The sequence below is a fragment of the Dasypus novemcinctus genome, chromosome 14 (assembly GCF_030445035.2).
Source record: "Dasypus novemcinctus isolate mDasNov1 chromosome 14, mDasNov1.1.hap2, whole genome shotgun sequence".
Lineage (NCBI taxonomy): Eukaryota > Metazoa > Chordata > Mammalia > Cingulata > Dasypodidae > Dasypus > Dasypus novemcinctus.
Genome location: NC_080686.1, coordinates 60,579,139 through 60,592,919, shown reverse-complemented (window position 1 = coordinate 60,592,919; position 13,781 = coordinate 60,579,139). Strand labels below are relative to the sequence as shown.

Below are 13,781 nucleotides of genomic sequence, written 5' to 3'. Positions count from 1 at the left end.
CAGGCTTGTAAAAAAAAAAAATTAAAAAAAAAAAAAGCATGCTGTAAAAGAATTTAAGCCGTCCCGAAAAGGCAAAAAGTAAATGTCCTCTCCTTATCACCCAGAGATAAGTTTTGATGAATACATTTCCAGACTTTTTCTTTGTCTATACAAACATATATTGGTTAAGAATGATAAGGGGGAAGCAGACTTGGCCCAATGGATAGGGCATCTGCCTACCACATGGGAGGTCCGCAGTTCAAACCCCCAGCCGCCTTGACCCGTGTGGAGCTGGCCCATGCGCAGTGCTGATGCGCGCAAGGAGTGCCCTGCTATGCAGGGATGTCCCCAGCATACGGGAGCCCCACGCACAAGGAGTGCGCCCTGTAAGGAATGCCACCCAGCCCGAAAGAAAGTGCAGCCTGCCCAAGAATGGCGCTACCCACACAGAGAGCTGACACAAGATGATACAACAAAAAGAAACACAGATTCCTGGTGCTGCTAATAAGGATAGAAGTGGTCACAGAAGAACACACAGCAAATGAACACAGAGAGCAGACAATTGGTGGGGGGGAAGGGGAGAGAAATAAATAAAAAATAAATCTTAAAAAAAAAAGTGATGAGGGCTTGATGTTCCTAATCTTTCTTGCTATTACAAACAATGCTGCAATAAATTTGTTCATATATCTTATTTATGTAGGACAGATTTCCAAAGGTTGAATTGCTGGGCTAAAAGATACAAACAGCACAGAAAGGAATAAAACTTTTAAAAAAGTGTTTCCCCAACCACTGTGAGCTTGTGTATCCTTATATAAGATGCTTATATGGGTACTTTCATTTTATGTTTTGATAGACATTGCCAATCCTTCAAGAATGTCTATTTCCCTCATCATAATTTATATCTAACTTCGAAGTCTCCAGGGATTTAAATAAATTTCTGGCAAATGACTAGAATAGAAAATAAATTTTTAGTATAAAGTGACTTCTTAAAATCTACTCTACAGCAAACTTCCATATTATATGGAATTCAAACCTTCAATATTCCATTTTTTCCTGTAGTTATTCCACCACTCCTCCTTAGGTATGCAATATTCTGGCCAAACAGTATTAGCCACTCTCCACTATGCCCTTTTAGCTCTACTTTTGCTGCTCTTTGACTGGAATGCATCTCCCCCATGATTCTGATTAATTCTGGAGTTAATAGAACCTGACTTCAAATCTCAACCATAACTCTTTTAACCATCTGTGTAACCTTCAGTAAATTATTCAACCACTTTTCTTAGTTTTATCCCCTGAAAATACAGTAATGTCTAAGAGATTATTGTAACCATTAATTAAGGTTTGTGAAAAGTACATCAAAGTCTATATAAAGTAATTATTCTTAATATTACTCTTCTTTAAGGCCGAGCTAGGTAGTAGGCTCTTTAAGAACAGGAATCAGGAAGTGGATTTGGCTTAATTGATAGAGCGACCACCTACCACATGGGAGGTCCAGGGTTCAAACCCAGGGCCTCCTGACCTATGTGGTGAGCTGGCACACTGCACAGTGCTGATGCACGCAAGGAGTGCATCCCATAAGGAGAGCTGGCCCTGCACGAAAAAAGTGCGGCCTGCCTAGGAGTAACACTGCACACACGGAGAGCTGATGCAGCAAGATGATGCAACAAAAAGAGACAGATTCCTGGTGCTGCTGACAAGAATACAAGCGGACACAGACCAACACACAGTGAATGGACAGAGAGAGCAGACAACTTGGGGGTGCGGGAAGGGGAGAAAAATAAATTAAAAAATCAATCTTTAAAAAACAAAACAAAACAGGAATCACCTGGAAGACATTATGTTGTGCGAAACAAGCCAGACACAAATACTGTATGATTGCATTACTATGAACCAAATATATTGTGTAACATTTTATGTTCAAAAAAAAATTTTAAATAAAGACAAAAAAAATTTTTTATAGGTATCCAGTGCATTTAACTGAGAAATGTATGCTTTTATTCAACTGTGTTTTCTTTTGTTTTTGTTTATATTTTCAATTATTAAATGTACAAAATAAAGTAAAAACAAAAAAGAACAGGAATCATGTTTGGATTATCTCTGTATATTCTTGGTACCTAGAGTGATATTATGTATACCATAGGAACTTGCTAAATTGAAAAAATGTGTTATGCTATTTATATCTGCCTCCAGATGCTAGTCTGCAGGTCTCTGAGGGGATCTTGTATCACCCTGTATCACCTAAAACAGGACCTGGCACATGGTACCACTTTGGAATGAATAAGCATGCAATGTCTGGTTAACCATAATTTCACATTTACACATGGCAGTTAGAGTTACATTGTCTTTTTATAAAGTTTTCTCACAAGACTAGAAGCTTCTTGAGAGTGGGGTGTTATCATATTTCTATAAACATCAAGTACATAATAAGAATGGGGATAATGGAAAAGATGATCGGTTGAATGTCTAACGGGAATGGTAGGCTGTAAACGTAATTATATCTGCAATGAATTGTAATGAAAAGTACACTTAAATAAATGGAAGACTCGATTTTAAAAAAATAATCAGATGACAACTACAAATAAACAGTAGAGGATTACAAGAAAGACTGGTGTCTTTTTAGTCTTTTCTATCAAGTAGCAGGGTCACAGTTTCTCTAGGTGTGCTTCAACTTTAAGTCGGAAACCCAAAACAGACCTTAATATGTTGATAGAACTATACTGGAGGAGAGCAAATATGTAGTTACACAATGTCAAAGCAAGTAGTATGATAATTTACTTCTACATGTGTGGTTAATTTCTTCGTGGATGTGCGGCACACATTTCAGACTTTCATTATGAGATGACCTAAGATAAAGATTTGGGTTCTGGCCCTATCTCCGACAACTGACTAAATATGTAAACCTGAGACTACATTACTTCTCTCACAGATTTGTTGTACTATTAAATAAAATAATATAGGTAAATGGCATGTTGGTTTTGTTTTGTTCCTTCCCCTCCCATCCTTCTCAGGGCAAGATGACAGCACTGAACACATGAAACTGCTTACCTAGTGGTGCTTTTACTTTTGGGGGAGGGAAGTCCGGAAGGGTTACCATTCAGCGTCTAATATTTTAAAAGACCATTACCATTTGTACCAAGTCCCAAAGTTCACAGCAAAAATAATACTGTTTCTGCGCAAATTCATCTTACAAATAAGCTAAAACAGACAAAAGGTGAGTTTCGAGTAAACCGCGAGAGCCTAACCGGCAACTGGGCCAGCGCAGGCAAATGGATGCAGCTGCTTCAGCTCGGAAAGACGGACGGTGGAGGGCAGACCCGGCGACTCCGGCGAATGGGAGTCCTCCACTACTTGCCCCCAGAGTCGCGGCTCGGCCACCGACGAACTCAGGTGCTTGAGGGCGGTGGTTGCGGCCGCAGCCACTGCCTCTTCTCACGGCTCCTCCCGCTTCATTCTCAGTCGGCCCTTCCAACTTCCGTCCGGTTCAAGCTTCCTAGGTTTTTACGCCCGCAGTCTGAGTTTGGGATATCAGAGCAACAAAGCACGGAGAAACTAAAGGCCAGCAGAAAGAAGAAACAGCCAGACTCGTAGTCATTGTGACTAGCTTTAGCACCGGGCGGTAGCCTTCCGCTTCCTGCGCTCCCTCTTCCGCACGCAATTAGCTTCCGTTTCCGGTCTCGGCGACAGGGCTCTGCCGTGAAGAACTTTGCATTGTGGGAACTCTTTCCTTTCTCGTTCCCCAGCCATCTTGGCGGCTGTTCTTGGTGAGTGGGGTCCACCAGGCTCAGGTTTAGACAGCACGGGGGAAGCATGTAGGTTGCCGATTAGGGCTTCGGATCCTAAACTTCCTGTCCTGTCCCCTGTATGTTCTAGGTTGGGGCCGTCCCGCACCTAAGGCAGGAAGATGGTGGCCGCAAAGAAGACGGTGAGTGAGGCGGGCCAGGGCCGGAGGCGGATTCACGTGGAAAGATGAGGCCCTACCGGGGAGGGCAGATCTGGGTACACCGGGGAAGCAGCATCCCCGCTGGCATTTGGAGAGTCCCTAAGGGAACGCGAGAGAGCCTCTCAATGACTTGGGATCCTCCACTTAGGAAGTTTTATTAAGGAACTCAGGCTTCCGGAAAGCTGCACCCAGTTTTGACGTGGTTGCGAATGAGGCCTTCAGGTCCATGTTGTTTACTTTGTAGAAAAAGTCGCTGGAGTCGATCAACTCTAGGCTCCAACTTGTTATGAAAAGTGGAAAGTACGTGCTGGGATACAAGCAGACTCTGAAGATGATCAGGCAAGGCAAAGCGAAACTAGTGATCCTCGCCAACAACTGTCCAGCTTTGAGGTAATCGAAGGAACCTCACTTTGTGTGTCCCCACCGCAAATTCATCTTGAGCTCATATCCGGGAGTGCAAACCTGTAATCCGGGTAGCGTAAAATCAGTTTTATGTAAAACTTGTTTTCCAAGCGAATGCTTGCAGAATAATTACAGTCGCTATTTCGGTGTTCGGTGTCCTTTATCTGTACTTATCTTTGGGAGAAATATGTGACAGATGGGGTAAAAACAAAACAGAATGTCAAAGTTTGAGGAAAGCTCAAAATTTACATAATTTGTTTTCCACGTATTTTGTCCTGGTTTTCTTTGGTGATTCTTTTTGCTGCTTTAACGATATTTCATTGTATGAGCTTGTTATAGTGTAGAAAAGCCGTTTATTTTAGAATCACCTAGTTTAGCCCACAATACCAAATTTCTGAACTCAGGCTTTTCTTTCTTGACTCGCTGTTTTGAAACTGAACTTAGTGGGTATGGTAAATAAACTAAAGAAACTTGGAGGTTGCAGAAATAAAAGCCATGTGCTCACTTCCTTACCCTTGTCGATTTTTCTATGGTAATGCATAATCTGCTTATAGAATTTTATATAGGGTGTCTGTACCTAATTGGCAAAGCCTGTAGTTCCCTCCATTCCATCTCATGGTTTGGTCAAACCCGCTTTTAAAGTCTTCATTCTATAACAGTGCCTCTCCAAGGAGTGCCTGTAAGTCACTTGGGTGATTTTGTTAAAGTGCAGTTTCTGATTTAGTAGGTCTTGGAAGGGCCCTGAGATAATGCATTTTTTTCCTCCTTTGGGTTTTTTTTTTTAACCAATTTTATTGATAATGTATTAGTAAAGCATACAGTTAATCCAAAGTGTGCAAGCAGTGGTATTTGGTTTAATCACATAGTTGTGTATTGCATTTATCACTTAAGTCATTATTAGAGCATTTTCATTAAGATTATGCTTTTTTAACAAGCCTTATGTGATTCTGCTGCTGGCTTGTGAATCCCCAACTTTGAGTGATAAGGTTCTATTGTAGAACACCTTTCAAATTCCTAAAGCCGTAAGTATCTATCCCCTCAATTGATAATGAAATCAATACTCTACAGTATTAAACACTATGGGTAAGCAATCATATCACTTCCCATCTAGAATTCAGTGCAGCAGAGATTGATAGAAATAGCTTGTCTTTTAAAGATAACTTGGATTTGAATTCTGGCTCCTCAGTGTACTATTTTGGGCCTTGGTTTCTTCAGTAACTTTAAAAAGGGGGGGAGTGCATAATCTACTTTAGAGGTTGTCATAGAAATTACAGTGTCTGGCATGTAGTTAATGCTAAGTAGATAATGGTTTGTTTATTTTGTACTTTATCCTCTTGCCATAAGCATAGGTACTATCTTAAACGTAGTAAGTGTTCAGTAGATATTTGCTGGTTGCCAAGAAACTATACCAGGCATTGTGTAACCAATCCAGAAAATTTAACAAGTGGTTTGGCTACTGTTTAAAGGCCTTGCCAACATTAAAACCAATAGGAGAAATAGTAACATTCTGTCAGTTCCTTGGTATGGCGTTTATTATTTGCCTGTTTTTGGTTCCCAAAGGAAATCTGAAATAGAGTACTATGCCATGTTGGCCAAAACTGGTGTTCATCACTACAGTGGCAATAATATTGAATTGGGCACAGCATGCGGAAAATACTACAGAGTATGTACACTGGCTATCATTGATCCAGGTATGCTTTTAAATCATACAATCGTTTTGTTTTGCTTTTTCCTCCTAATGTAATACACAAGTATTCCTTGCTACACAAACCTTTTTGGTTCCTGAAGTCAGATAGTGAGAATTTATATAGCAAGGGGTAGCCTGTAGTTTTATTTTGCAGAATTGATAATAGATCAGTACATTATTATTAGTTTTGATTGTTGCAATTTTTCTATTTTGGTGGCATGAATTTTATTTAACACACCTAAGAAATAATGACTGGAATTTGTAATTTGGAAGGAAAAGTGGATTTGACTTAGCTACTTCTAAACTTTCACTAAAGAAGAAGAGGATGCAGAAATTGTGGGCTGTCAACATTTTTTTTTAAATTTCTGTGCTGGTGATAGAGAGCTATGTGAGTTTGAAGACCAGGAACTTGGTGAAATATGGGATTATAAAGAGGAGAAATAGATGAAATAAGGGGAAAGTAATCTTTGCTGACTGCCTGAGAACAGACAGGTAAAATTAGGCTGAGAGAAAGTACCTACAAATACACATCATCTTATGTTTTGAACTTTTTAAGTTAATTCTCAATAAATATACTGCGAATATTCTCGCTGTCCTGATTTTGTGATAATCAGGGTAGGCTAAACATTCGCTATATTAGAAACCATGCATGTGTCCCCAGACCTAGTTTTTCTCTCTAGGGCTGGTTTTTAGAATGCTGGTGATAAACCAAGCCTCATGTATTATATGACCATCCTGTTTGGGAAATGACTAACTCAAGGTATCTTTGGCCAACCTTAAGAGATAAAGCAGCTACAATAACTTTGAAAATAACCAGTATTAATTTTGCAGTTATTTCTAAAGAAGGGAAAATTTGTGATTACCAGCTGCCATTAAATGAATTGTAAAATTACTGTTTTATTTTCTAGGTGATTCTGATATCATTAGAAGCATGCCAGAACAGACTGGTGAAAAGTAAATCATGTAAAAATTTTCTTTAATAAAGCTTGTTTTAAAAGCACTTGTCCATTCCTTTTATTTTCCTTTTTATCTTTTTGTTTCATTTCTCTTTCCTGAAGGTAGGTTTAGAGAGGGTAAGGCAGCTAGATGTGGTGTCAAGACTTTGGGGTTAAGAGTTATGCACCTTTTATACCTTTATTTCAGTTTTCTTCTTTTGTAAAGGGAGCACAGTGAGTTCATTTCCAGTATTAGGTTTTTAAGAGACCTAATTTTTATAATTCCTACCTTAGGACATTACTAACATTTTTATATTTGAAAGTACTTGAGAGGCAGCAAGGTTAAATAATATCCAAAGTTAGAATTTGCAGTCCAACTTAAATCTACCAAATTTGAGTAGCAAAAAGAATTAAATGAAGTATGTTCTACCTGCAGAAGGCTGTTGGAGACTGAGAAAAGCTCTAATGAACTTTAATGAAGAAGGAACTTTCCTCTGGGTAGGTAGTAGGGGAAAAAGAAATGTATTTGGAAACTTCAGAATAATCCCAGGTCTTAAACAAGTGTTAAGTCCAAGACTGCCTAAAGTGTGTTTTATGTAATTTTAAAAATATTTATTCATCTGTTCTCTGTCCATTTGCTGTGTGTTCTGTGTCTGTCTTTTCTTCTCGTCTTTCTTTTTATGAGGGACTGGAAACCAATCCCAGGACCTTCTGGTGTGGGAGAGGCACTCAGTTGCTTGAACCACGTCAGCTCCCTGGTTTGCTGAATCTCTCACTGTCTCCTTTTGTGTCTCCCTTTGTTGCATCATCTTGCTGCGTCAGCTCTCCACAGCACGTGGCCAGCTTGCCTTCACTAGGAGGCCCTGGGAATTGAACCCGAAGCCTCCCATATGGTTGGGAGGAGCCCCGTCACTTGAGCCACATCTGTTTCCCTGTTTTATATAGTTTGTCCTAAAAGATGCACTGTGAAGTGTGTTGGGTGTTATCTCCCAAGAGCATGACTACAGAATCCTTTTCCTGTATCTACAAATATTCTTTGGATGTTCAGAAGAATTTTGTTGGAAATATTGACTTAGCTACATCTTAATTTCCTCAATTTACATTGTTGAAAGGTTTGTGCATGTTAGTGGGCATGCTGGTAGGAGATACATCCTACCCAATCTGCTGGGCTCTGCGGGAGGGTACAGAAATGATGAAATATCTAGAATTTTACTATCTCTTTTGTAAGGAGTTCTTTAGTAGATGAGTGGAGACTAGGAAATGAGTATGCTTTCTGTATATTATCCAGAAAGGTAAGAAGTAACTGTAGAGCAAATCTTGGCAGAAGCCTTGGACTTTGAGACAGAACTAGTCTGCCTCTTCATATAGCTACATAACAACCCAGGGTGAGTCAAAGTCCCAGTTGGAGTGTTGAAAGAGTTGGTTTCTTTCAACCTAGCATCCCATGATTTTGGTTTGCACCTAAAGTTAATCAGTTTGCCATGGATATAATTTGGAGAGACTATTCTTAACTAGGGTTTTCTTACTGGTTCAGTTTGCTTGGTAGCCCTACTGGCATACCAGGATAAATAAATTCTTTGTTGCAAGGGCTGTGGCATACTCAAGGATATTTCTCACTCCTCATTTCCCTTCTGTATCATAACAGTGCCCCCAGATGCCACCTCCACATATACATAATTGGCATCTCGTGGTTGAGCCACTGAGTTATATGAAAAATTTTAAATATCTTAAAGGTGTATACGTTTACATGTCTAGAGACTGGTAGGCTCAAAGTGGTTTAAAATGTTTGAAATCTTGGAAAGGAATTGCTTGGTCAGATTACTGGTCTCAGTCCCATGAGCCTGCTTCCATGCCTGTATAAAATGTTTAGTCTCTTGATTGAGAAATTTTGCTTGTTTATAGTTCACTGACATGATCAATTACCCTTCCTGCACAAATTGACCTTTCACAATATTTGGATTATTTTTCCCTCTAGGTTGACTAGCTCCAATTTCTTCAGGGGTAGTAACCTGAAGAATAGCATTACAGGTACCATTACTTTGCAGTTTATCTTGTTATATGGCTTTTTGGGACAACATGCGTTTTGGCTGGTTTTTTTTAGAAAATATGATTTCTAGAGCCTTTTCCTAAGTAGTGATAATGTGCTGCAAAATTGCTTGGCTTTTATCCTTAACTGTTTGTGCACTCAACACTTTTTTTCTTTCAGCTAAAAGGAGTTTAAAGTTAAGAGAATTTAAAAATACTAGATAGGAAGTATACCTCACTCATGACTTGGGGCAACTGTGATGATAGCATTAAAATGCTGCCAAATCAGGAGAACATGCCCAGGCCAGGAAGATCAGGGAAGGTCCAAATTGCCTCTTTTAACAAAATAAGTACATGTTTTAAATGTAAATATGATTGATAATAGCTTGAGTTTCTAATCAAATGCACTTGTGGAAAGGAATTATAATTTATCTGGAAAAGACATTTATATTTTACAATAATCATTTAGATGAGGTAATACAGTTCATAAAAATTCTTTGTGTATAAATTCAGTTATGGTGCCTTCCACGTTTAAAAAAACACTTTTAATAGTCTATGAAAGGGAGACTATTATAATTTCCATTTCATATTCCTTAAATATTAATACTGACCTTTTAACAAAAATTAGGGATTAATGGTTTATGGCTTCTCGCACTATGATGTTTACAAACTAGAAAACTTCTACTTAAGATACCCTAATGTAAAAAAATGCAAGAATTAAGAAAATTTTTAATTTTTTTAAGTGCAAGAACTATTGTGAATCTTGTAAATTTCATCATTGGAATTAATTTACACTAAAATAAAAACTGTGACACTGAGCTGTCTTTCAATACATAAAAATTAAGAGCATATTTAACAATGTAGAGATAATGGGAACACCCAGAGATTAATAAAATTGAGATTTAGGTGAGATAAATTTCCTTTATGGGTAATTCTATCCCTAATTTCTTTCTGATTTTTATATACATATCACCACAGGTTGAACAGCACCAAACCAAAGCCTAATAAAATGATGAGCACTATCTATACAAAATTAAGGACAAAAAAAAAACTGCAAAGGAAATCAAACCTTGACTTAAATTACATGATAAAAAAAAAGAGAAATGAACATTTTAAATTGAAAATAACATGAATACAAGTAGTATTTTATACTTCTTCAAAATGGATATTAATAAAAATACCTTATTATTTTTAAGATTTATTTTATTTATTTCTCTCCCCTTCCCCGCTGTTGTCTGCTCTCTGTCCATTCACTGCGTGTTCTGTGTCCACTTGCATTATCAGGTGGCACTGGGAAACTGTGTCTGTTTTTTTGTTGTGTCCTCTTGCTGTGTCAGCTCTCCGTGTGTGTGGCACCACTCCCTGAGCAGGCTGCGCTTTTTTCACTTGGGGCGGCTCTCCTTGCACATGTGCATGACACAGCACTCCGTGTGTGTGGCAGCACTGTGCATGGGCCAGCTTACCATGTGGGTCAGGAGGCCCTGAGTCTTGAACCCTGCACCCTCCATATGGTAGGCAGATGCTCTATCAGTTGAGCCACATCCTCTTCCCCCCCCCCCTTTTTTTTTTAAAGGTATCAATGGTGAGGAATGAACCCAGGACCTTATATGTGGGAAGCCGGCGCTCAACCACTGAGCCACATTGGCTTCCCTAAGTTTTTGTTTTTTTGGGTTTTATATATATTTTGTTCATTTGCTTGTTTTTTTCAGGAGGCACCTGAAACCAAACCCAGGACCTCCCATGTGGGAGGTGGGTGCTCAACTGCTTGAGCCACATCAACTCCAAAAGTAATACTTTAATAAACATTAATGCCTATCATAAAATTGGGAGCAATTAATACCTTCTTATTTCTACAAAAAGTCAGTGAACCAATTATGTTCTCTCTTATTCTGCAAAGGGAAATGGTTAATTCAATTTATTTCAAATTTAGCTGTAATGGTAGCTAAACAGATTTGGTAAAAGATTCAATCATTTTAAGACTTGGAAAATTAAAGGAATACGAATGAAAATTTTTAATTCTTACAGTTTTTACTATGAGAGTTTTAAGACTTTAAATAAAGTATTTTCCTTTTAAAGCCATGATGACATACAGAAATGGAAGATGGCAAACAGTTGTGTTTCAGGCTGGAATTGTTCTTTGAATTTCTGCTACTTTCCCTCTAAAGAGAAAGAAGAGAATCCTTGTGAAGCTAATAAGCCATCTCAGATGCTGTCAAGTGATTCATTTTTAGTACAGGAACCTGTAAGCAGTCACACTATTGCCATAACGAAGTTCTTTGGGCATAGTGGGTGGATATCTTTCCTTCATTCTTCATTCTGCTGGCAGGTCAGTGAAGTTAGCTGGAAAAGATCTCAGGGGAAGGGCACTTGTGAATGGAGAGGCATACATCTCTGAAGGCAGTTGTGTCTGCAGTTTTCTCTTCTTTGCCAAATTAGCTGGTCACTCAGAGAACTGTCAGCTGTGTTTCCAGAAAGGTTACGATTCACATCAGACAAAGTTACTGGTGTGCTGCGGTATGGTCAGAACTCCTTCCTAAGGTGGCATTTTGAAATGCTCTTTTCTGATTACAATGCAAGTTATGTGTTTAGCTGGGTAGCTCTGATATGCAGGGGGTTGCAAGCAATTTCAGCCAATTGGCCTTACTCCTATACTGAAGTGCCTATTAGGCCCAGAGATAGGAGAAAGTCCCAAAGAAGAAGTTGGTTATTGTGAAGTGTAAGAATTTTAGTCAGTATGGTGTGATGACAAGCAAAAGGCACCCAGAGAAGAAACCAGACTTTAGGCTGGTCATGAATGCAGTTAATTGGATTGGTCCATCTGGAAGACCATACTCGTCTTCTATTTGATCTCACATGCAACTACTTCCTGTGCTCCAACAATGCCAGATACCCCTTAGATTTGCTCTTCCCTCTGCTTACTGTGGCACCTTGTTTCCCTCTCTCCCCTTTTGCAGAGCTTATTCCTAACTCATTCTCAGTAAAAACCCACCAATCCCTTCCAGGCTAGATCAGGTGCCTCTGCATTACCATACAACCTTTTCTTTTGGAATTAATCACATGTCTCCTTTAGACTAAACTAAGGTCTTAGAGGGCAGGGACTGGCACATAGTAAGAGTTCAAAAACGATAGATAATAGGAAAGTGGATTTGGCTCAACTGATAGAGCATCCGGCTACCACGATAGACAAGATTAAAAAATACATTAGAGGCACATAAGAGGAGATTTGAATTGCTTGAAGACAGAACTAGTGATTTTGAGAACAGAACATCTGAACTGGAAAAGACAGGAGAACAGAAAGAGAAGGAAAAAAGGGAACAGAGTCTCAGGGAATTGAATGACGATGCAAAATGCACAAACATTTGCATTATTGGTGTCCCAGAAGAAGAGAATGGAAAAGGGGCAGAAAGAATCAATATCAATATCCAAGAAGGTCAACACACCCCAAACAAAAGAAATCTGAATAGACTACACCGAGACACTTACTAATCAGAATGACAAATATCAGAGATAGAGGATTCTGAAAGCAGCAAGAGAACAAAGCATCGCATACAAGGGAAACTCAATAAGATTAAGTGCTGACCTCTCATCAGACACCATGGAGGAGAGAAGAAAGTGGTATGATGTATTTAAGGTATTAAAAGAGAAAAACTGCCAGCCAAGAATACTGTATCCAGCACAGCTGTCCTTCAAAAGTGAGGGTGAGTTCAAACTCTTCACAGAAAAAAAACCTCATAGAACATGTTACCAAAAGACCAGATGTGTAAGAGATACTAAACAAGGTGCTGCAGCCTGAAAGGAAAAAACAAGGGTGAGAGATTTTGTAGAAGAGTTTAGAAATGGAGATTATTAGGAAGGGTAAACCAAGAAGACAGACAATACAACAATATGACAACAGAGCTAAAGGACAAAATGGATGAAGCAATTTGAAGTTTTCATGTAGCCCTTCATGTCTGTCCAATGAACCCTGAAATATGGAAATAAGACCTTTCTTGGGCAAGGACACTCCAGGAGCAGCAAAAAGTGGCACAGAGGATTAAAAAGAGTGACTCAGCAGCAGCAGTTCATTCACCTAGCATACACTTAACTGATGTACCATCTTTGTGTCAGATTCCCTTGGCTCATGGAAGAATAAAAAAATAATAATTGAGAATTTAAAATGCTGTAGAGACTTGACTAAGCAGTGAGCATGCTAATCCATTTAATCTTAATCTTGACAGTCAATTAGGTTAGCTCCACTTTACAAATGAGGAAATCAAGACAGGGAAAGGGGAATAACTTGTTCAATTTCACACAATAAATTAACAAACTAGAATGCAAAACCCTACACCAGGTTCTGGCAGCAACAACAAGGAAAATGGAGAAGTATTTCAAATTTTAGAAAACCCTCAAATGGAATATATTGGATTGATCTATAAATTTTGATGGATTGATTGGAGACTTGATTCTCATGAACATATTTGTTACAAAAGGGGGAGCATTTTTTGAGCCACTAGAGGGCACCTGAACCTAACAAAAAAAAGTGGAATTGAGCCAGTGTACTATGATTAAATCAAACAACTAAGGCCAACGTTAAGTCAGTGCTTTAAATACTTGCTAATGAAAACCTGTGTTGATAAGAGGGTCAAATGGATAACTCGATATTTAACTCTAAACACCTAAATTTAATAAATTATTTGAGAAAATAAAAATTAAAAAATAAAAATAATGAAAGAAATATAATAAATTCTTTGACTCACATTTTTTATACCTGGAAAGAATCAGATGATGGCTTTTCAGATGAGACTGAGATGTTCTTAACACACTACTACATTGC

The 13,781-nt window shown here is 38.7% G+C and overlaps 2 protein-coding genes and 1 non-coding gene across 3 annotated transcripts in view; 2 read left to right on the top strand and 1 right to left on the bottom strand.

Moving 5' to 3' along the window:
- Positions 1-3,631, bottom strand: part of ERICH5 (glutamate rich 5) — a 55,248-nt gene extending 51,617 nt beyond the window's left edge. The window contains exon 1 of the mRNA XM_071207933.1: positions 3,025-3,631. Coding sequence (XP_071064034.1) covers positions 3,025-3,073 — 49 coding nt within the window. The 5' untranslated portion in view covers positions 3,074-3,631. The remainder of the gene's footprint in view (positions 1-3,024) is intronic.
- Positions 3,632-3,641: 10 nt separating this feature from the next.
- On the top strand, positions 3,642-7,008 carry RPL30 (ribosomal protein L30). Its single transcript, XM_004461284.5, has 5 exons — positions 3,642-3,740; positions 3,850-3,901; positions 4,164-4,309; positions 5,882-6,012; positions 6,917-7,008. Exons 2-5 carry the CDS (start codon positions 3,881-3,883, stop codon positions 6,964-6,966), a joined length of 348 nt encoding a protein of 115 aa, XP_004461341.1. The 5' UTR covers positions 3,642-3,740; positions 3,850-3,880; the 3' UTR covers positions 6,967-7,008.
- Positions 6,584-6,717, top strand: LOC111764815 (small nucleolar RNA SNORA72). The gene has a single exon (XR_002797329.1). It is a non-coding gene; the product is annotated as a small nucleolar RNA SNORA72 (small nucleolar RNA).
- Positions 7,009-13,781: the final 6,773 nt, after the last annotated feature.

Coding starts and splice junctions, on each gene's coding strand:
- RPL30 (XM_004461284.5), top strand. CDS start 3,881: ATGGTGGCCGCAAAGAAGACG. Junction 3,902..4,163: donor TGGTGGCCGCAAAGAAGACG/GTGAGTGAGGCG, acceptor TTTACTTTGTAG/AAAAAGTCGCTGGAGTCGAT. Junction 4,310..5,881: donor AACAACTGTCCAGCTTTGAG/GTAATCGAAGGA, acceptor TGGTTCCCAAAG/GAAATCTGAAATAGAGTACT.